This window comes from Prionailurus viverrinus, chromosome F1, assembly GCF_022837055.1.
Source record: "Prionailurus viverrinus isolate Anna chromosome F1, UM_Priviv_1.0, whole genome shotgun sequence".
Lineage (NCBI taxonomy): Eukaryota > Metazoa > Chordata > Mammalia > Carnivora > Felidae > Prionailurus > Prionailurus viverrinus.
The window spans coordinates 23,624,387-23,647,981 of record NC_062577.1 but is presented as its reverse complement, the minus strand read 5'-3'; the positions used below and the strand labels follow the sequence as shown (position 1 = coordinate 23,647,981).

Genomic DNA, 23,595 nt, shown 5'->3' with positions numbered 1-23,595 from the left:
GGCTTCTCCACTGCCTGTATCGCTGCCTTCCACTTGAGTGCCACTGCCCAGCCCAGTGACCTGTGGCTACAGTATCTGGCCTGCTTTCCCCTTCAATACCTATTCAGCATGACCCTTGCAGCTGGTGCGAGAAAACACTGGTTGGGAGACTTTTCCTTAAATTGTGACTTGATTATATGATAGCACTGAAGGATTAGTGAACTTCTCTTCAGTCTGTTCAGTATATTATATTCCCTTATATTCCAGAAACACAGGATGTAGCTCTAAAGATACCCAGCACAAGCTAATCTAGCTTTTCTCTGCGTATTAAAAAAGGATGTTCACCATCTCCCCAAAGATGTGCCCATCCAGAAGCCTATACCTAGATACTGCCTCTCATCTGCAGAAATGAGATTAGGGGACCATATCAAAACCTGCTTGCTAATTTGAGTTTTCCATATCCAAGTCAGGAGGAGTTCTAGCAGTTGGAACCTATTTTTAGTTTCGTTCTGTTGTGATCTCATCCTGATTGCCTGTTTATTTTCATATTGTCTGCTTACTAGATGATAAAACTTAATTATTACCAACACATTAATTATACCAGTGGTCCCAACTTGGCTGTGCATCAGGACACACAGGAAGCTTAAAAGATTAGAATCCAAGATGTGCTACAGACCTGTTCCAATATTCCAAGCTAGGATTTAGGAAGTTCTATGGTTAACAAACAGCCCAGGTGATTTCTATACAGCCATTCTATGAACTGGTCTGGGGAAAAATGCCTTAAAAATTTATAGAAGCAAACTAAAAACTTTTAACTATTAAAACTGTACTGACAATTATCTTTAAAAAAAATACAAAGAAAAGCAATAACTTCAATCTTCAAAGATTTCATTGATTACCCAGGAAAAATATACTAGCCTTTACTTTGTTCATAATCACGAGGTTATGGTTGATTTTTATGACTTATCTACCAATTTAATACCTGTGACTTCAACCTAATTTCCTTTCCTGGCAGGATAACTCCAACTTTCATTACCCCACTATTGTCCTTCCTAATTAGCCAGATACAGAAGTTGAAGCCAAGGTCATATCACTGGTAAATAATGGGAATGGACTAATAACTCAACCACTGGCTGTCATGTCAGACCCAGAACCAGGCTAACTCTGTTGTTTGAACATGCAGATGTATCTAAGGGAATTGAGACACAAAACCTCCAGACATGCAGTCAGAACTCTTATACCAAGGTTACCTTTGTCAAACAAGGCATGACAACATGTACCCCTTCTCTTTGGCTCCCGTGTGTCAAGATGGAATCCAAGAGAAATTCAGATTTGGCACCCTTTGGTGGCAATTAAAAAAAAGTGCTAATGATAGCTACAAAAGGAATATACTATACATTCTTATGGAATAGCTTATTTAACTTTGGTAAGATTAGAAGCGCTCTTTTCCCTTAGGCATCAAGGGAACTCTGTGAGGTCATGGATTCTTCACAGTTGAGGTCCAGAACTAAGAATCACTGACCTTAAACTGTAGAAAATTGGGCACCTGGGTGGCTCAGTTGGTTAAGGCTCTGACTTCAGCTCAGGTCATGATCTTGCAGGTTGCAGGTTTGAGCGCCACATCGGGCTCTGTGCTGACAGCTCAGAGCCTGTAGTCTGCTTCAGATTCTGTGTCTCCTCCTCCCTCTGTCCCTCCCTCACTCTCTCTCTCTCTCCCAAAAATAAATCATACATTTTAAAATGTTTTAAAAATAAAAATAAACTACAGAAAATCAATACATTATGGAGAATGGCTGTTGGTAATCCAAATTGCAAATAACCTCATTACAGAGTAATTGTGAATCATCTTGGTTTCCAAACCTGGTCTTAATGACTTTGAAACACAGACACTTGGCACTTGGGCAAGAGGTATTTTATTTTTTTACTTCAAATTGGAGCTAATGATACTCAAAGATTTCAATGAATCTAAAAGGTTTCTTGAATTATGGTCAGGCCCATATGGAGAAATTTTATATATCTGTCTGTAAATGGGCATATTACTCTCTATTACATAGGAGGTAAGGTCCCAGGGTGGGAACAGGAAAAGAGGTGGCCAGACAGGAGGCACATGGGAATTTTGTGGGTGAGACTCAGGTTGGATCCAGTTACTGAGTTTGACCCTAAAGAGGAATGGACGTTTTCCAGATGCTAAGGTTGTTCTGGAACCAGAATAACTGGTTCCAAAACACAGAACATAAGCTCCCCTCTCTTTAAGATAGAGACCTTCTCTACTTCAAAGCCAAGACTCATTGCCCAAGGGTAAAGTAATTTGGGAGGAAAGTGAAATAATGTGCTGTCTGGCTGGGTCTGAGCTAGCCCCAGGGAGGCTTTGCTGCTTGAGAAGAGTTGCTCACAGAGACCACGTCTGGGGATTCCTTTATTGAAGTAAAAACTGAAAAGTACCTTTCTCCCCAAGAGGCCCAGACCCTCATGCCTTCTTAGTATTTGCATATGGCTTCCAGGGCAGGACACGACAGTCTTTTTCTTTACTTATCTCTGGAGCCTTGCACAGTGCCCACGATTTAATTCTATAATTCCCAATCCATCGAGATCCCTCAGCCAAGGAACTCAACTCTTGACCAGCTCTTGCCACTTTTTCTTATCCTTTTCCAGTGGAATATGACCTCTGAGATTCAGAAGACTGACATGAAGCCACACACAGGGATGCCAGCCCTCCTGTTCGTTTTTACACAAAGAGACCAAACATACAAATCAAATGGATCGCCCCATGGCCGGCAACCCGCTGGGAGAAATGGCTGACCAGTGGGGCGAGGTGACAATACCATGTGAACGGGCTTGCCCACGGAGGAGGGTTCCAGGTAATGAGGTCGACAGTGTCTTCACCGTCCTGAGAGTTAGCTGACAGAGCCCTCACTCATCAGAGGAGGAGGGGATGGGCTCCTTCTTGCCGGCACTGTGCTTAGCTCGGTGCCGCTGGAGATGATTGGACCTGGTGAAGGCCTGGCCGCAGTCCTCACACTGATAGGGCCTCTCCCCGTTGTGCACCCGAATGTGCTGGGCCAGCTCGGAGGCAATGCGGAAGGCCCTGCCGCACTCGGCGCAGAGGAAGCCCTTCTCCCCAGAGTGAATCTGCTGGTGCCGCTTCAGGGTGGAGGAGCGGGCAAAGGCCTGGCCACACTGGGCGCAAGGAAAGGGCCTCTCCCCAGTGTGGATGCGCTGGTGGCGCACGAGGCGCGAAGGCTGCGCGAAGGCCACGCCGCAATCCGCGCACTTGAAGGGCCTCTGGCCGGTGTGCAGGGTCTGGTGCTCGATCAGGTTGGAGGATTTGGTGAAGCACTTGCCGCAGGTGGGGCAGGGGAAGGGCCGCTCGCCCGAATGCACGCGCTGGTGCTCCATCATTCGGCTGGCCACCGCGAACTCCCTGTCGCAAGCCGGGCAGCGGAAGGGCTTCTCGCCCAGGTGCGTGCGTTGGTGGCGCAGCAGCGACAGCGGCTTGTTGAAGGTCAGGCCGCACTCCGCGCACGGGAAGGGCTTGTTGTTGCTGTGCATGTTGCGCTGGTGTTTGCGCAGGTCGGAGGAGCGCACGAAGGCCTTCCCGCAGTCCGGGCAGGGGTAGGGTTTCTCGCCTGTGTGGGTGCGGATGTGCTTGCGGTGGTCCGAGGACCAGGTGTAGGCCTTGTCGCAGAAGGGGCACCGGTAGGGTCGCTCTCCCGTGTGCAGGCGCCTGTGCTGCTGGAGCGTGCCCCGGTGGGAGTAGGCCTTCCCGCACAGCTCACAGGCGTAAGGCTTCGTGCCTCGGGGCTGCGATGGGCTCAGCAGGCTGCCGGACTTCTGGAAGGCCCTTCCTCCTCGCAGACACTTGTAGGGGTGCGCCTCCCTTTGCCCACCCTCACACGTGCCCTCGGGATTCTGGCCCTTCCTGCCCATCCGCGCTTTGGCCTTCAGCGCTGCTGCCAGGCCGGCTGGGGAGGCCGATCCCCGCGCTGGTGTGCGCGTCTCCTGCGTGGGGAGGTCCCAGCTGCCACTGGGCTTGGGGAAACGCACGAGGGAGGAGTGGTCTGGGGTATCCACACCCCTCTGTGCACAGAAATACCTTCCAGTATCAGGGAAACTGGATGGGACACCCAAGGCAGCGTCCAGGTTTTCCGTGGAGTCTCCATCAGCACCTGAAGGTAGTGAGTCCCTAAGCAGTTGCGCTGGACCTAACAACTTGTGTGAGGGGTCACTGGGGACGGTCCCCGGAGCTACGCCTGCCCCAGAGGAGTCCTGGGTCTGGGTGATCTTTGACTCATCTCTCCCCCAGCTGGCCTTCTTCCGAGGTACCCCCATCGGTTCCTTCCCCGGGCTCCCAGAACTAAAGGAGCCAGAGAATCTCTCTTCCTCACTGGATGGATGATCCCATGGCAAGTCAGGATTGTCTTGAGTCACTTGGGGGCTGCTTCTTGGACAGGCCTGGTGATCATGGCCCCTAGGGCTCCCTTTGTCTCCTGCCTCCCCACCGTCCTCATCCTCACTCTCTAAGCTCATGTTCAGCATCCGGGGGTCATGAGCCTCCCCGGTCACGCTGCAAAGAGGAGACACCTTGCCCCACCTGTCCTGGGGGTCCACCTGTGTCATGATGTTCAGGCACTTCTTTTCCTGCTCCTCCTAGACAGAACCTTTGCTTGGCTCAGGATACCTGCAAAAAAGGGAGGTATGAAGAGAAATCACAAAGAATGTACTTCATCGCCTTCATGGCCACGGGGACTGAGGTTCTCCCTACAGGTCTCTTTCCAGCTGGTAGCTGTGCTTGGCACATTGTTGCTCCTCACTGGCAAGGGGGAGCTGGGCACTCCCGAAAAACCCACACGGCCATCCTTAATCACTTTAATGGTCCACTTGCCAGAAGTCGCAGGAGAGCATGTTGTCAGGGGTGGCAAGGGCAGGATATTTGCCCAGTGCCAGCTGGGCCCTGCCCTGTCCAGGGGGCTCAAACCCCAGCTGCTGGCCAGGTGGCTTCTCTATGAGCATGGGGGAAGACTAGAAGACAGGGCAGGAAGCAAGGTCTTGGCCTCCTCAGGCTTCTTAAACTGTTGGCCCACCTGGGAAGCTGAAAACCAGGCTGGCTCCTGATGTCCCTGCCACGTGTCCAAGTCTGCCATCTCTCGGTGGCATCAGCTCGGACTACCTCCCAGGCTCCGGGCTGTGAGGCCATGTCCTCCAAAGATAAGGAGCAGCCACTGGGAGAATGCAGGTGGGTCAGGAAGGTGGGTCAGGACGTACCCAAGAAGATACCCAGCCGCTCCTCCCTGCTTAAACAGAGCTTCTCAGGCCTTTGCAATAAAGAGCCCTTAGCTGCTGGGGAGGCAGTGAACATATGCACCCTGGGTAGGGGGGGTGCTTGTAGAAACTTGAACTATCCTTAAAATGTCTTAGCCCTGAGTGTTGTATGTAAGCGACGAACCACGGGAATCTACCCCCCAACACCAAGAGCACACTGTATACAATGTATGTTAGCTAACTTGACGATAAATTATATTTAAAAAAATACATTGCTTCATCTTAAACAGTCATGAGAATTTACATTCTATGTCATGTTGATTTTTTTGTTTAACATATCTCATTTTTATGTATTCTTACGGAAATAGTTTTATTGAAGTGTAATTGACATACAATGTTATATTTACGTATTTCTAATTTAAGTAAATCATATACACATGCATATATGTATTTATACACACATTTACCCTGTGTTTCTTTTTCTTTTCCACTAAATACTGTCTTTTTTTTTTTTCCAAAGATCGTGTTTTAAGTTACCTTTGGTTTAAATGTTTAACTTTTCCCCCTTAAACATGCAATATTTATTTATCCCATGGCCTCATGTGTTTCTGGCAAACCCCATATGCCCCCAGGGATGCATGTACCCCGATTTGAGAAGCATAGACTTAAGTTTTGAGAGCAAGGCATGAGACAAGGAAGCCATTGAGTTTTGTTTTCTGAGTGATTTTATTTTAGCTTGAAGACACAGAGAAAGCCTGCTGGGGTTGGCTTACTAAGGATTGTTTGTGTGAGTGACACATTTTACAGGAGCCGCTGGAGTGAGAAGCGGGCTCCTGCAGGCCCCGGGGGCAAGGAGCAATTTCAGACCAGAGGGCTGAGTTTGCTTTTGTCTGGAGGCAACCTTCTGGGACTCTCAGAGGGGATAATGCTAGCAGTTCCACTTTCTGGGCAGACATTATGAGCCAGACAGAATGCTGAGCACCTCATAAGCATGATTTCATTTATTCTTTCCAGCAGCCTTTAAGAGGAATGCTGTTACTGTTAATCTTTCCATTTTACAGACCAGGAAAGTGAGGGTTAATGAGGTTTCCTACCTGCCCAAGACCACACTGCTCATAGCAGCCCTGAGGCTTCTCTTTAACTTGAGGCCATCATGTTACACCCTGAGCCTTAGGGCCTACCTCCCAGATGTGGCCTCCAGACTGAGGCCTGCCCTGGGGCAGGGCCCTGCCCAAGAGCAGCCACAGCGTCCTGGGGGAGAGCCACTGCTTTCTGTAGGCATCAAAGCGCCTTGTGTTTTCCAGGCCAAGGAACCTTGGCTCCGGGGCCCCACCACTGGGCTCCTCCCTGCTCGTGTTGACCCAAATTGCCCTCCACAGAGAGAGGCCAGGACACATGCTGTGGAGACTGTTGCCTGGGGTGGTCAAGAGTATTAGTCACTGAGTATTTACTTTCAGAAAGATCCTTCTTTCCTCCTCCGCCCACCTCCCACTTCCCACCTCCCACCTCCCACCTTCCACCTTCCACGTCTAGGGCGGGATAAGAGGAGTGATCTGTGCACTTGGTGTGGCTCCAGTGTGCTCCCCGTATGGCAGGAGGCATTCTATTACCCCAGCAAAGAGTAGTCATTCATTCAGCAGATGTGTATCAAACTCAAAAGCATATGCTTGTGCATCAATTAGGGTCTCAGAGCCTTGTTTTTCTTCCTCTGAAAGATGGAAGGTAATACCCCTACTGTGTAGTCTGTGGGAAGCTCCTGCACGCAGCTGGCATTCAATGACTAGCGCATTGTCCCTTGTACCATGAGCTCCTCTGCACCCAAGCGGGACTTCTGGGAGGTGTCTAGATGGACAGTCATAGTTTGGTGGTCAAGGTTCACACAATAAAGTCATGTCCTAGCCCCAGCTCATCAAACTGTCCTTCCCCCAGCTCCTGCCTGATCATAATCCCAGGTGTGTGTGTGTGTGTGTGTGTGTGTGTGTGCACGCGCGCGCTTATAGGAGGGGAGCAAACCGGGGAACCCTCACCTTGTACCTGGAAACAGAAGCCACAGACGGAGGGAGCACATGGTGCAATGGTGGCTGGGGTTCAGCATCTAATGTCCCTTTGTGACCTGAAGCCCAGGGACCACTCCCTCCCTCAGACCTCTCTGCTCTATTCCCATTACCAGTCAGAGCATTACCATGTCATGGCTAGCATATCCCTCGAAAGGAAACCAGGCTGGATCTATTTTCAGCACACTGGTTCTTAGAAGAGTGGGTGTGTGTGTGTGGGTGTGTGGGTGTGTGTCTAGTCAATAGAAGGGTCACAGCACAGGCCAGCATGCCCGATCAGGGACGGTGGTCCACCAGCAGGGACAGCAAAGGGATGCTGGATTTGATTGAGATAGACTTCTTAAGCTTCTTTCTTTCTCTGGGACAACACTCTGTGCACGTTCATACGGAATTGCTTGCAGACCACTTACTTTGCCCGCCCCCAACCCCCCTCCAGCACACAGACCCTGTTTTACATACGTGTCCCGTTCCCCTTCTTCTGGGCCACAGGTGAGCCTCCTCAGGGCACGCTCCACCAGCTCACAGCTTCTCAGAAGCCTGACAGGAGATTGTCTTTTCAGGTGGGGAGTCCCTCCCCTGTCTGAAGCCACAGCCCTAGGGAATATATCCTGTTTTCTTCCTTCTGTAGCTTCCAGAGTTTCTCTCTTGACCACCAAGAAGACCAACAGGAAGGCAGGGGCCCAGGGGAGGGCTTTCTGGCAAAGCCTACACAAACATTCCTGGTCTGGAAGAACACTGATGCCATGGTGTGGCGGGTGCCTCTGCTCTCCAGATCTGCTGACCCCCAGAGGCTGTCAGAGCACAGCCCTGCCCTGGAACTCCCACCACACTTGCCGGCCAGAAGTGGCCCAAATGTAAGCCTTACTTACCTCAGACAGGGACACCTTGTAGAAGCCTGGCCTGAGGGCTTGTTCTGGCGCTGGCCCCTGCCCCTCTTCCTACTTGCCTTCTATAGATAAGTTACTATCTATAAGATTACCTAACTAATCAATAAGGTAACTTATCGATAGTTCTAGGTCCATCCCCGGGCAGCCACCTCCCGCCTTCTCCTCTGCCTTCAGGCCTTGCTCTCTACCTCTGGCTCTGACACAAATAGTTGCTTACCTGGGAAATGCACACAGCTGCGTGGGTCCCCCACCCTGACTTCTGTCACATGTGGCCTCTCAGCCACTGGAACCAGAGTTTGGTACAAATCAGCGGAGGTGGTGTCTCCGTCCCTCACTCTTTTGTGTCCAGTCCAGCAGCTGCAGAGAGAGCTTCAGGAGGTGGGGCCAGTGTAATACACTCGACCTTCCTGCCTGCATCCCAGAGAGCAGCCTGGGAAATACAGTGGGGCTGCCCTCTCTCACTGCCTGAAAGGTCCTGCCTTCCCTCTGCTCCCGCCTCCCCTCCTGCCAGAGCCTCCCTCCCTCTCCCCTCCTCCCTCAGAAAGGTTGCTCAGTCCTCCTGCAGGTGGCCTTTCCTTCCTGTTCACTCCCATTCCTTCTCCCCAGCAGAGCAAGAAATCCATCCTTCAGTCCTGCCCTGATATGTCCATAGGCCACTGTCACATGCGATCTTCCTGGGGAAAGCATACTTTTTCCTTCCCTGGCAGGCAGGACAGGGTGCACAACCTCCCCTATTCTGGTGCGTGCCTTTTGTAGAGCTGTGGTTTGACAAAGGGGTGTTCCCAGAATTTTTTGTAGTACTCATCGGCTCAAACATGCCCATGACAATTTCACGACGGGGTGGGATGCAGGGAGATTGTTTTCTCTCCTTATTCTCATGGATTCCAGGCCCACCTGGGACCTCTCTCCATCCTTCAGCATTGGCTCCCATGCAGGTTCATTTTGAAGAAAAAGGTTGGCCCAGGATATGAGAGTCACTCTTTCCAGAACTTGCACCCACTCACGTCTAATGTGTCTTTACTAGGGTGAAAGCTCAGGACATTAAAACAGGAGATGGGAGTATGGTACCTATGATGTCCCTGAGTAGCCAAAAAGTATACTGGTTGACAGCAGGGTTGTGGGACTGGCCTACCTTACCACTCACTAGCTGTGTGACTTTGGGTGGGTTACTTAATCACTCTGTGCCTTAGCTTCTCATCTGTAAAATGAGAATCCCCATTTGATGGCATCAGATAATGGCATCCTCATCATGGGGGTCTTGGAGAATCAAATATGCTAATGCATGTAAAGAGTTAGCTCAGTATCTCACACATAGCTGTGCCCAGAAAAGTCAGCTGCCTTCATTGTTACTACTGATGCTGTTGTTTCTAGGGAAGACATGGCTCAAGGGGCTCCTTTTGATCCCAGTGGCCTCGTTAGGGCTGCAACTCTGACGGCAATACTGACACCTCATCCATTTTTCTGAACAGCAATTTTCAGAGTATGATCCAGAAAAGCAGGTCTATCTTCACCTTGGAGTTGTATAGTTGTGGCTTCAGAGGGAGTAGGCAGACAGCAGAGATGCCTCGAGGTCTTTGAGTCTCAAAGTCTAGAACAGGATTCAAACCTTCATATCCATACCCCTGAAATAAACTGAAGAATGCTACAGCTATGTGGATATGCACTGTTTGAGCAAGAAGATCCTTAGCAATCACATATTTCTCAAAGGGGCCATGGTCCCAAAAAGGTTGAGAACCATTGGTGTCGGCAGGGATGGTGTAGGATGGGGGAAAACAGACCCTTAAAGTAAAATGTCTCCCACAGCAACTTAGCAGATTCTGTTACCACCAACCTGCATCCCAACACTGTTGCTCAAAATTTCTCAGGTGGCCATATTGTATAGTGTTGGGCTTTGGACACCTTTGACAAGGAAATGGCTCAATTCCTCAGGAGGGGCCTGTGGTGGTGAGAGCTGGGGCTGGGATCAGCCTGCATGTGTCCCTCCCCGTGGCAGCTTCACAGCGATGATGTACATTCACTGAGCTTTCCTTGTGCTAACACTATGCTAACATACCACATGCGGTGTTTCCATTAATCTTCACCACATTTTGATGGAGTGGCTCCTGTCGATGGTATTCCCATTTACAGATTGAGGATACTGAGGCACAGACAGCTTAGTGCATTATCTAAGGTCGCAGTGGAGCAGTGATCGATTCTGAGCTGTTAGGGTCACATTCTTAACCACTACAGGACAAGTGACCCACACACTGACCCCTTAGAGTCTGCATGGTTGGCCTTTGCCTGGCTCCACCCTCATTTCCTCCTGAAAACTTAGTCCCTCCACCCCGAGGCCATGTGACCTGTGTATGTGAGGTCACTGCAGTCACTCTCCCAGAAGATCTCTTCCCTCAGTACAGCTGCCTAAAGAGACAATGGTTCCATTGAATGCCTACCTGTTAGTGTCCAGCCTGAACAGCCTGTTTCTCATCATGCTTTATTTCTAGAAACTGTAACAAATAATTAATTACCATATACCATGGGACTTCCTTCCATGTTAACTTGCCCACTTTGTCTCCTCCTTGGTTTTCAAGGCACATTGGTGTTATCATCTCACTAATATGTAGGCCACCTAGCAATGAAAGGGGTAAGGAGTGGCCCAGATGCTACCTACATAGAAAAATAATGTGTGCCTTATATCTCCCTGAATCACCTACCCTGAGATGTCCCCTTAGCCATCTTAAAAATCCTGCTTTGAATTGGAGCACACTTTTTCTATATATGAGACTTCGCCATCCTGATGAGTTGTGCACAGGGCACTGATCAGGTCTCAGAACTGTACTCTGGGTCCTGCTTAGACCACTGGTCAACCTGCTGCTCAGATCCCTTTTGTTTCCTGGATGCCTCCACTTCTGATAGCACAAGCATATTCACTGTCTCATCCAGTCTTCCCAACAGTCTCTGTAAGGACCACAGGCATTGGAGTGAAAGGACTTTCCCCTAGGACCACATCTTTCCCCACCTTTTTTTTTTTTTATGAAATTTATTGTCAAATTGGTTTCCATACAACACCCAGTGCTCATCCCAAAAGGTGCCCTCTTCAATACCCATCACCCACCCTCTCCTCCCTCCCACCCCCCATCAACCCTCAGTTTTTTCCCCACCTTTTAAAGAAATTTTGGAATTTATATCATTCTGCTCAATCCTATGTTGTGGAAACAAGGGAGACATTATTTTTACTTATTTGTTATTAAAAAGTCTACCTTAAAAATCTGGTACTGTCCCAGAGCTGCCCTGACTGGCAGTGGTGAAAATAAGGGCCCCCCCTTCCTGCTTATCTGGGAAGGGAATAAAGCAGAGATGAAGAGAAAAGCACAAGGCAGGAAGAGAAAGAAAGGCACCTGACGCCCACTAGGCACCGTGTAGGGGCCCAGCAGTGTCTGAACTACATGGATGGCTGAAGGGAACTGAGTGACATGGGTAGAAAATGGACGAGACTGACCCTCTACCTGGAGGGTGCTTGGCACCTTGCTGAGCTGGTGAACCATGGCTGAGTCTGGACACTGGGTCAGACAGTAATTCTGAGAGGACCCAAGAGTCTTCCCAAGTTCTGCAGATGAGACTCTGAAGCCTGGACCCTCTCCCCTGCGGGTTTCCCCATGCTCTGCCACCAGCTGTCACCAATCTGCTTTCTTGCACCAGCCCTGCATCATCCTTGAGGAAGATTAATGGAACCACTTAAGTGTCCCAAGCACAGTAGTGTTGTTTTTCTCTCAGGCATGAAACTTTGTTGAGTAAAAGTATATAAGCGAGAAGCAGAATTGTGTGTGGGATAGGAACTGGGTACATGATCTTAGATTAGACACATCTGGCTTCGAATCCCAATTCTATTTGTTAGATGACCTTGATCAGTTTCCTTACCTTCTTTGAGTCTTGGGTTCTCTGTAGAATGAGAATAAGAATACCTTCATTGACAGGCTTGTTGTGAAAATACCCTAAAACAATATTTCTAAAGAATTTAGTCCAATGTCAACCATAGAGTGGTTTTTTAATAAGATGTATTATTATTTTTATCCTACAGCTGGTGGGAGCTTGATGTCTTTAACCATCCCTGCTCCTCTAGAATGCTTTTCCTTCTTTACCTGCCACCAGAAAACTACCATCTTTCTGGCTCACTTTGGTCTCCTTGTCCCAAGCATCCCCACTGACAGGCTAGTCAAACAGGCTTTCAACGACATCCCCAGAGCAGTGAGCCTGGGCATAAGAGCATAAGCCTGGGCTCTTCATTATGTGCTACACTCAACACATGTAATCAATGATGCAGTGAGAGGTGCGTGCTCCAGACAGGATGACAAGACATGGTGATGACTCCGAATGCCAGTGCTTGCCAGCACCTCCTGCAGAAGAGCACCAGGCGGACACCACCACCCTTGGCTGACAACTCCACCTGCCTCTGGTGAAGGCTGCACAGTGTAGTGACCGAGCATGCAGGCTTTGGAGTCAGGCTGTGCGGGTTAGTTAATCCTGCCTCTACCACTTGCTGCATGAGTGTGGGCCGGTTACTTACCCTTTCTGTGTCTCAGCCTCTTGATCTGTAAATTAAGGCTAATAATAGTTACCTACCTTACAGAGTTGTGGGGATTAAATGAGATGATGTGGCTTGCAGAGTGCAAGGACTCTACCAATATTAGATAATCATAATAAAATTTTGGGAGATGGGAACTAGCCTCTGCTATAATCCAAACATCAGGAAGCAGTAGGGGGTGCCTGGATGGGTCAGTTGACTAAGTGTTGAATCTTGGTTTTGGCTCAGGTCATGAGACTGAGCCCTGCATTCAGCTCAACACTGTGGAGCCTGCTTAGGCTTCTCTCTCTCTCCCTTTCTCTCTTCCCCTCCCCCGCACTCTCAAAATAAATAATCTGAAAGAAAGAAAGAAAGAAAGAAAGCGAGCAGCCGAGAACCCCACCTCTGGTCTCCACAAGAACTCTCCTCCAGCTCTCCTGACGCCTTACCCTATAGATGAGCTATAACCAGGTACCACTGAACCAGAACCTCTTTGGTGACTCTCCACAAAGACCAGCCCCCTTCTGGCTCCTCAAGACCCACCCTGTGCTGTGGTGGCCTTCCCAGATGAACACCAAAGCCCCTGGCCCACACTGTAGGAGGATGAGCTATATCAGCCGCAGGATGGGAATCTCTGAGGTTCACGGCCCTCTGAACACAACTGGCCAAACACTCAAACATTCACTCTCTCTATTGATATAGTAGCACATTTTCTTTGCCCTGGGGATAACACACCCTTCCAGGCCACAGAGATTTCTTCTATTCCACCTTAACCTTGGGACCATGTGGAAGACAAGGAGAGAACACCACAGACAGGACTTCCAGGAATCTCCTATACTATTAGGTTTGCCTCCTGCCTTTGCTGGTCCTTCCAGGCTGGGAGACAACAAGCCTGGGGACGCTAGAAGGGAAGGCACTGCATGTCCTTACTTAATGAACACACAGAAATAGAACCCACTGCGCTCTTCTATCAGTGGGAATCTCTGTAAGTAAAGATCACCAGCCCTAGGGCATGATGAAGCTGTTGGAAATTGAAGAAAAGGCATCGGGTCTCAGAATTTTGAATGAAAAGATCTTAGAAATTATCTAACGCAGCCCCTCTGCTTTACAGTTGCTGAGATACAAGCATTTGCTTGGTTGCTCCGTCTTGCATTTATTCATTCATCAAACATTTGGTGAGCATCACTCTATGTTTTCCAAACTGAGGGACAAAACTTGTGACCAGGCCAGGGAATCACTTTAGTGAGTCACACCCAACGTGCTTGCTTGAATAGAATGGAGTAAAACAGAACAGAGTAGAATATAAAATATATCAGAATATCTGACACATCGTAAGGAAAACTTTAGTTTCAAGTATTTTTTTTTTTTTTTTTTTTAGTTTTAGTTTTATGTATATGCGGAGTTGTGATGGCAACTGTGTTTCTTAGTCTGGTTTGCTTTGATTCTTGGTTAAAAACACTGTACTTTGTGCCAGTCTTGCTGTGCAGAAGAATAACTGGGGCATCTAGTTAAATATGATGATTCCGGGGCACACTCCCCAGGGGTTCCTCAGGTCCAGGAGGATCCCGGAGTCCGCACTGCGACCAGCCCATGCAGGATCCTGAAGCATGAGTCCCAGGTACACCGAGAAGCGCTGCTCTGAGCCAGGCGCTGAGCCCGGCTGGTGCAGGGGAACCAGGCCAGGTCCTGCGAAGCCCTGCGAAGCCCTGCGAAGCCTGCTGGAGAACCCGGAGCACCTTGGGCCGCCAATGCTGCGTGTTGCAAGGAGGAGGAGGGGGAATTGGCTTTGCCTGGGCTTTGGGGAAGTCTTTCCAAACGAAACGTCTTTTGAGTTGGGCCTTGAAGGATGAGTTTGAGTATGCCAAGAAAAGAAGGGGAGGGAAGGGGCCTCACTACTGTCAGGAATTTCACACCATATTCCTTGGGGCCCTGTGTTCTGGGGCACAGCCCTCCCTGCGCGCCTCTGCGCAGGGATGGGCGTCTCGGCTCTCGGGCTCCCCCTCGGGCCCACTTGAGCATTGCCACTGGGATTCTGGCTTCTGGCGCAGCTGCTGCGGGGCTCCCCAACTCCCCTGTCCTCCTGGCCACACCACCTCCAGTCGCTGGCCACGGTACAAGGGGCCTTTTCTTTCCAAGGCCCCCGCCAAACACACATGCTTCTCCTCGCAGCTGTCTAGCTCGGCTGCCTGAACATAGAGGTAATTCACAGGAGAGGCGTTTGAGGTTTCCATGAAAAAAAAAAAAAACCACCTCCTCTTTCCTTTTTCAACTGCAGCACGGAGCGTAACTGGACAGAACCTCTCTTCTTCATGCTCTGGCCCTGGGTGTGCAGCCGAGATTCTGGAAAGAAATTCCTTTTAGGGCCCCTGGAATGCAACATTACTCCCTCCGTGTGGAGTCTCCTGGCTAAAACGAACTGAGGAGTGGTCCTGCACCATACCCCAGCAGTGGAAAGGTCTCGAAAATCCCTGGCAAGCCTACTCAGAGGGTGTGGGTGGAGGATGGAGATAAAAACACAAACAAAATTATAAGCGATTATAAAAATATAAAGACACACTTTGCACAGTTTTATGCCATTATATTTGAAAACAGTGAGGCAAATTATGTCCTTGTTTGTAAAATGAATAAAGTTAAACTCTTGTATCAACAACCTCCTAGTGGCTGTGCCTCATGAGGTGAAAGTGCTTAGGCCAATTCCAGTCCTCAGCCTTGCAGAAACAAACCTGATTTTGATGAGGCACCCAAAGGTGTTGGGGCTCATGTGCTCAGGGCACAGGATTCTAGTGAGGATTCTAGGCAGGGCTGCTGTGGAAATGAGAACCCAAAGTATCCGGATTCAGCTCTTCGGCCAAGTTTCTTCATCCAGGAGGAGCCACAGGGGAAGGGAGGATGAGAGATGGCAGAAACTCTTGGCACAAAGATAAACATCATTTGTTACCTGGAGAAATGGGGTGGGGGTGAGGATTCCAGGCAGAAAAACAGGAAATGCAAAAGCCCTGAGCTCAGATACTGCCAGGCTTGTCTGAGGGACAGCAAAGAAGGGGATGTAGCTTGGGGGGGGGGGGGGGGGGACAGCAAGAACAGGGGTCAGAGAAGGGATTCTGTAAGGACTTGGCTTTCTTTGGAATAACATGGGAACTCTTCAGAGGGTTTTGGGTAGACAGGAGGCATTAACTCATTAATTTGACAAATATTTAGCACCTACTATGTACCAATTCCAGTTTTTGACATTACAGTTTTATCAGTGAACAAAACAGAAACAAATTCAAGCCACTAGAAACTTACACTTACACAAAAGGTCTCTATTATAAAAGAAGAAAGGTCTAAAATGACTACCTCAGTTTCCCCCTCAAGAAACTAGAAAAAAGAAGATCAACGTAAACCTAAAGTAGAATAAAGGGAATGATAAAGATAAGGGCAGAAATAACTAAGAGAGAAAATAAATGCAATAGAAAAAAAAACTAGTGAAACCAAAAGGTGGCTCTTTGAGAAGATCAATAAAATTGATAACCCTCTAGTCAGACTGATCATGTTAAAAAAAAAAAAAAGAGAGAGAGAAAACACCACCTACTAATATCAGGGTTGGGAGCCGTGACATCTCTACAGATTCTACAGACATTAAAAGATTAATAATAAGGAAATATTATAAACAGCTGTATCACAACACATTTGATGGGTTAGAATAGAAAAATTCCTTGAAAGAAATGTACTACCTAAGTTTGGTCAAGGAGAAATAGATAATGTGATAGCCCTATGTCGATTAAAGAAATTGAATTTGTATTTAAAAACCAGGACACAAGTAACATTCCATGTCCAGAGGCCAGGTCTTTCTACCTCCTTCTCACTGGCTCACCAGGTACAGGTGCTCTGGGAAGAGCATGATCCTGGGTAGGGTATCTTTAATGGTAAATTCTATAAGAATACTTCACTGATGACACGTTGTGAGGCGACACATTCAAAGTGCCTTGCATCTCCCTAAATCCCTCCTTGCTCCCCACATTTTGCAGGTCTCTGCCCCTATAACAGGTTGCAGTGCTTTCAGAGCACAGGGCACCTATGATTCCCAGCCAGGTCCCCAGGTCCTCTGACCACAAAGAATAAACACTTTACTAAGCAAAAGACCTGGTGCCAAATGTCATATCTTATCTAGCAACGAGTGACGGCAAGATGCAGGTGTCTCGTTTACAGCCTACCTAGCACACACATGGGAACACATCTACATTTGTATATTCTCTACCTTTTTTTTTTTTTTTTGTAAAATAAAGTCACAATTACTATTCTTCCACTCACCCAGACTGAAAACCTAGGAGTCAGACTAGACTTTCTCACACTCTACACATCTGATTAGTCACTGACTCCTATATCGTATTCCTCCCCTTTCCTCAATTTCCAATAAAGGCTTCATCAAGGGCAAAAGCTTCTAGCTCATTCCCTCAAATTGATTCATTTGTTCATGTAATAAATATTGACTGCTTAGTAATCATGTGATGTTGTCCATCAAATATTTCCAGTTTCCCCCATCTTAGCATACTGTAGGATTTATTCCCTGGCCCCTTGTGGTTAGTCAGGACCGCGTGATTACTTTTGGCCAATGAAGTATGAGTGTCTTTCTGACATGGCATGCGTGTTTCTCAATGAGACTCCAAGCTCCCCCTTCTCTCTCTCTTGACAAACCAGCAACATTTGAGAGGGTGGTACCTCCACCGTCCAGTAACCTGGATCCCTGAATGGCTACGGTGGGTAGAGCCTCTGTGCGGATCCTCAGAGAACATGTAGCACGAGAGAGAAATAAACTTTGCTTTTTAATCTTAAACCCCAAACCCCCAAAATAAACATAGTAATCAGATGATAGGGTCTGTGAGATGTTGATAAGTGCTATGGGAATAATTGAATAGTGTTAAGGGGCTTGGAAGTGAGGGTGTGGGGATTGCAATTTGAATTGCATGGCTGAGCTAGATCTCACTAAAGAGATAACTTTTGTGCAAAACCTTGAAGGAGGCGAGAGAGCAAGATGTACAGACATCTGGGAGAAGGCAGGAGATGGAAAAACCAGTACAAAGCCCCTGAGGCAGGAACATGCCTAGACTGTGGGGGAAAGGAGGCCTGAGTGGATGGATAGAGTGAGCGTGGTGGGGGGGGGGGGGCGGGAAGGAGGAGATGAAGTCATGGCCAGATTGTGTAGGATCTTGCAGGGCATTTTAAGGAGTCTGGCTTTTGCTGTGAGTAATGTGTTAACCACATGGGAGCAACAGTAAACTCAAGAAGGTCAGTTAGGAGACATTGCAGTAATCCAGTGGTTTAGATCAGAATGGTGAGAAATGGTCAAATTCCAGAAATATTTTGAAGTTCAAGCTAACATGATGTGGCTATAGGTTGAATGTGGAAGCAGGAGAAAAAGAGGTATCAGGGACACCCTATGATTTGGGGCCCAACCAACTGGAAGGGTGATGCTGTGGTTAACTGAGATGGGGAAGGCGTTTCGGAGTAGATTTTACAAGAAAGGATCAAAGGAGCTTAGGCTTGAGCAATGCCTAAAGATAATTGATAACTGATAGATAAGAGATCATTGATATCAGCACTGGATTGGATATAGGCATCTGATTCAAGATAGAGATCTTAGTAGAACATAACATTTAAAGAGTTATCAACATATAGGTTGCATTTAAAGCCACATGATTATATGAGTCACCAAGAGAGGGTAGTAGTAGTAAAGGGAAGAAGTCCAAGGACAGAGTCTGAGAAGTGGGGAGATGAGAAGCAAAAGAGATGAAAAGCAGAGAACACAGGGCCTTGAGGATAAACCAGAAAGATGTGAGGTTCTGGAGAGCAAGGGAAGAAATGGTTCAAAGAGAAGGAAATTACCATTATGTCAAATGCTGCTGAGAGCCCATTAAATGAAGTTAAATGAAGACTGTGACTTTACCATTTGATTTAGCCATATGGGCCTCAAAAGTTGATTGGAGTAGATTGCAGACGGGAGAGGAATTGTAGCTAATGAGTATAGACAGGCCATTCAAGGAGCTTCACTGTAGAGAGAGCTGAGCATGGGAACAGCCTGAGGCAGGAGCAGAGGGAACTTCTGGTCGTTGAGAAAGTGAGAGGAGGTGGGGTCCAGGACCAAGCAAGGGTCAGCCTCTGAGATGAGTGGGCAGCTCATCCACAAGAACAGGGGGAACGTTAAAGGACATAGACACAGACAGAGGTGTGTGGGGAGATGTAGAGGTGGGAACTTGAGGGAATGCTCTTTCTAGGGCTGCTTTTTCTCTGTGCAATAGGAAGTGAGGCCATTGGCTAAGATGGCAGGTGGGGCAGGAGGTGTGGGGGACCTGCATAAAAAGAAGGTATAAAGTATTTGTCTAGGAATGTGGGACAGTGCATGGGTTCATGATTGTCGGGCAGCATTATAGGCCCATCTGAGGTTAGCTGTCATGGCCAGTCAGGAAGAGTGTGAGGATGTGCACTTTCCTGCTGCTGTGGTCCACTCTGTGGGCACAGGCATGGAGTAGACTCAGAGGTGCAGTTAACTAGATCAGAGTTTTGCCAAACAAAAGAGTGAAGCAAAAGAGGGGTATTGGGGATGAGGGCATATGAAAGAAAGAAGTAATTGAAGTGATAAACCATGGAATTTGAGCCAAGTGAGGTGGGGAGAGAGAACAGGAGGGGAGTGGGGCATGAGTTAAAGGTAAGAGAGGCAGCCATTCACTGAGATAAAGGATTGCCAGTGATGGGATTTCAGGAGGAGATAGGTGCTGGTCAGAGAGGAAGACGCACCTAGCTGAGATTCTGACAGGGATGCAGTTACTCTCGATGTCAGGCTCTTGAGTCTTTGAGATGCCATTGGGAGGACATCACTGAGGGAGAAACACCCAGGGAACTAAGAAGCCAGTTCCATGGAGTTATAATCCCAAGACTGATGACAGATGGTGACAGTGAGCCCGGTGCTAAGTGCCATAGAAGGAATGAAGGGTAGTCATCTGGGGTTTGAGGGGTGGTGGGCGTTGCAGGCTGACGACTTGATCTTCACAGCTGGGAACTTTTGAGGAAGAATAGCTTGCAACAGCAAGAAGGAGTGAGGAAGGCAAGGCGGGTGCCCCACCCAGTGGTAGGAGGGATGTGGTGGAGAAAACTAAGCACCACTGGAGAAGGCTGCCAGGAACCGTTCTCAGAAGAGAACCTGTGTTAGGTGAAAGCAAAAAGAGAAGTGGTGGGTATAGGATAATGTTTCTATCCAGCTTAACACATTTCAGTGACTTCCCACATCGCTTAGAACCTAACAGACCAAATTCCATGCCACCTGCTCACCTACCTCTCTGCATCCCAGCCACAGTGTCCTTAGCATGTTTCTTAGACATGCCACATTCTTTCCAACCCCAGGGCCTTTGCATTTGGTGCCATGCTTTCTCTTCTTGAAATTGCACCCCAATCCTTGAGGTCTCATGTTGAGAGGATCTCCTTTAAGAAAACCTGCTGAATACCCCCTTTGAAATGAGGGTGCTGTGCTGGCACTGTAGAAGTGATTGTGATCCACACACAGTTTCTGTCCTCAGGTACCCCAAAGTGTGGCGAGACAAATGAAGAAGTGAGCCACAGTTTCTGTCCTCAGGTACCCCAAAGTGTGGAGAGACAAATGAAGAAGTGAGCAGGTAGTTTGAGAGTGTACTCAGGGCCATGATGGGAGCAACCCAGATGTGGGAGCACAGGACAGAGGCCTTAACTCAGCCATTCTGGTGGAAGTGGGGATTCAGAAAATGGCCAAATGGGGGCCTGAGGGACAAGCAGGGTCTGTAGAACATGCTAAGGAGCTTGGGCTCGATCCTGGAGGGTATGGGAGGGGGCACTGAAAAGGATATACTTTAGAAGGTATAGACTTCTTTTGCAGAAGGATTATGAGCGGAAGTAGAATGTGATCAAATTTGGCCTCCATTGTGTTTGGCCCCAGAATAAGTGCAGAGGTGGCACTCGGGAGGCAGACAACCACAACCTTCTAGGGCACAAATAAGGCCTCATGCCATTTGGGAGAGAACATTTGGCTAGGATCCTGGAACCACCATAGCTACAGAATGTCCTAGACTCTTGGCCTCCTACCCACCAACCAGAGAGTTTCATCAACCAGCTTTACAATAGGTACACCTTCTCCGTTTTATTCTGATGCCACGTCCTGGTATTTCCTGTGCCTATGACCAGTATGAATCTGCTGCACAGCGGGCATGCAAGAACATTGAGTTCCTTTATTTTCTCATTGTGGTTTAAATTTGTATTTCTCTGTTTCTGAGCCTATGTCGAGGTCCCCAAGTCCTTCATGGGCTGAGGGTGCCTGGTGGCTGGGCATTTAGCAACAAGGGTTAGCACGGAGACATCTGGGGCTCTTTCAGCGTGGGGCTAATAGGTCTGCTGGCTCAGGGATGCTTTGCTGCCATTCTCATAACCTGGAGATTCTTTGCAAGGCTGAAAATGCAGTGTATGCGGCCACTTCCCTCCGGGCCTGGATACCCCTGTGGGGCACTGCAGGACCAGGCTGTGGGTGGTGACTTAGAGCCCTTCCCCACACGGGCCAGGAGAACTCTCTAGTAGAGAGAAAGTGTCTCTGCCTGCTGTCTTCCCTGGTTATGTGGCTTCTTCTCTCAAACCTAGACCTGCCTCTTGTACTGTCACAACAGACCTGGAGACCTCTAAAACCCAGAATCTAATTTTAGCAACTGGAAAACTTGTTTCCTTTCTCTAAATCTCGAAACCTGCCCAGAAATTGAGGGGCAATGTTTGTGCTTCCATCATTTTGGGGCAAAGAAGTGGATTAAAAATAAAACAATTGAGTTTCTATAGTCAAATGGCCAGAATATCCTATTGTGCTAGTGTTTTTGCCTGGAATCTCCCTTTTTATTTTTCACCTGGCTGACTCTCGCTTATGCTTAGGACTTAGCTCAGACGTCACGTTGGATAAGAATTCTCCATCTTCATGAATCACCACCTCTGCAAAAGGCCCTCCATTATTTTCCGCTGTGTGGCCAACCCACACCTGGCTCATGTCAAATGTGTGCTAAAGTGAATGGAATTCAGGGCAAGGTATCAGATTAACAGGATCTGCCTTTGACTAGTGGCTTCCCAGGGAACATGGGCTTAAATGAGAGGAGACAGAAGAGGTGCAAGATCTGGGGATGCTGTAGTTCTCAGAATAGAAATAGAACATTTTCAAAGGCAGAACAAGAGGGAGGGCAGGGCCATGTCACCTGGCTTCTCACCTGTTTACACCAGGCACCTGGAAAATGGGAGAAGTTTCTAGAACTAGCCAGCAGGTGGCAGCATTGCCCCTTGGATGAGGAACTCCCTTCCACAGGATGAGCTCAGGGTTCTTTCTTGCTCTCCAGGGCACTTCATGGGAGGCCTTTTGTAGGCCAGCCTCAGAGTGATTTGAGCCTTGAGTGATTTGGCCTGATGAGGCCGGAATTCCAGCTGCTCTACACACAGAAAAGATCTGTAACCATTTGTGGATCTAATTTTTTCTAATTCCAGGCCTTCTTCTAGAGGTCTTGCATTCTTGTTATAAATAATCAATCAATCAATCACTGACTCACTCACTCACAGTCCTCACTGGAGCCACTGAATCAGAATCTCCTGGGTAGTTCCTGGGAATTCCCATGTGGTTTTGATGAGGGAAGGCCAAATTCTCATTTGTGTGATTAGATTCCATGGTTAGCCTTTCAGTCACAAAATTGACTTTATCCATTAGGAAAACCCAGTACATCTGGGCCCACCACCCGCCCCTCTGCCCCAGAGAGCACTTCAACTGGGAGGGCTGAGCAGCGTGCCTCCAGGGGTCCAGCAGGAGGTGGCTGCCAGGCACAGGCTCCGTGCTCCCCCTAGGCCCTCTCCTCTCTCTTTGTTCTTTCTCAACCTTGGCCGGTCTGCTCCCCAGCACAGCCCACTCCCACCACCCACTGAGCTTTAACCCAACTTCAGGGCTTGTTGACCAGTCTGCAGAAGCAAACAAGACCGCCATGGGGTGCTTAGTGGCCAGTTCTCTCACCTCTCAGGCAGACAGTATTTTCAGTAGTACCTCATGAAGCTGAGACCCATGGACGGCGTCCTGGTGTTGACCGGGGGCATGGGTTAGCAGGGTTACCCATGCATGGAAAATCGGGGCTGGGGTGGCGGACTGGGTTTTACAGTAGGTGACCACATTGTTGTTTCTACTCCCTCCTGCAGCATCTCTGAGTCACTGCCCGCCGATGGCCCTGGGCAGAAAGCTGCCAAAGTGGGTAAAGCCTGAAAGAGTGAAGCCCAGGTGCTGACTGGGCCAACTTGAAGGACCTGGCCTGGTTGGGACCCATCCTGGTGGTTCCCCACATATCCACCCACCATTTCCTGTCTTGATGCCTTTGTCTACCACAAAGTCTTTTCCATCCAACTCTTATATGTTTCAAAAGATCACTTTTCAGATGCCACCTGTGAGATCTGAGATGGTCATGTATATGTATAAAATATATAGATAGAGGGGCACCTGGGTGGCTCAGTCGGTTGAGCATCCGACTTCGGCTCAGGTCATGATCTCACAGCTCATGAGTTCGAGCCCCGTGTCAGGCTCTGTGCTGACAGCTCAGAGCCTGGAGCCTGCTTCTGTTTCTGTGTCTCCCTCTCTCTCTCTGCCCCTAATCCACTCACATTCTGTCTCTGTCTCTTTCAAAAATAAATAAACGTTAAAAAAATTTTTTTTTAAATATATAGATAGATATATAGATATAGATACAGATATAGAGGATATAGATATAGATAGATATAGAGGTGCCATGCTACACCTGCCCCCTGGCCCCTGGTGCAAGGTCATACGTAGGCATGCCAAAAGGGAGCATGCAGGAAGTGATGAAGGAAGACACAAGAGAGG

The 23,595-nt window shown here is 48.4% G+C and overlaps 1 protein-coding gene across 1 annotated transcript; it reads right to left on the bottom strand.

Moving 5' to 3' along the window:
• Positions 1 to 2,889: 2,889 nt before the first annotated feature.
• On the bottom strand, positions 2,890 to 4,596 carry ZNF648 (zinc finger protein 648). Its single transcript, XM_047840192.1, has one exon. The coding sequence runs from the start codon at positions 4,594 to 4,596 to the stop codon at positions 2,890 to 2,892; it is 1,707 nt and encodes a 568-aa protein (XP_047696148.1).
• Positions 4,597 to 23,595: the final 18,999 nt, after the last annotated feature.

What these genes read in the sequence shown, in the direction of transcription:
- ZNF648 (XM_047840192.1), bottom strand. Translation starts at nt 4,596, where the DNA reads ATGACACAGGTGGACCCCCAGGACAGGTGGGGCAAGGTGTCTCCTCTT.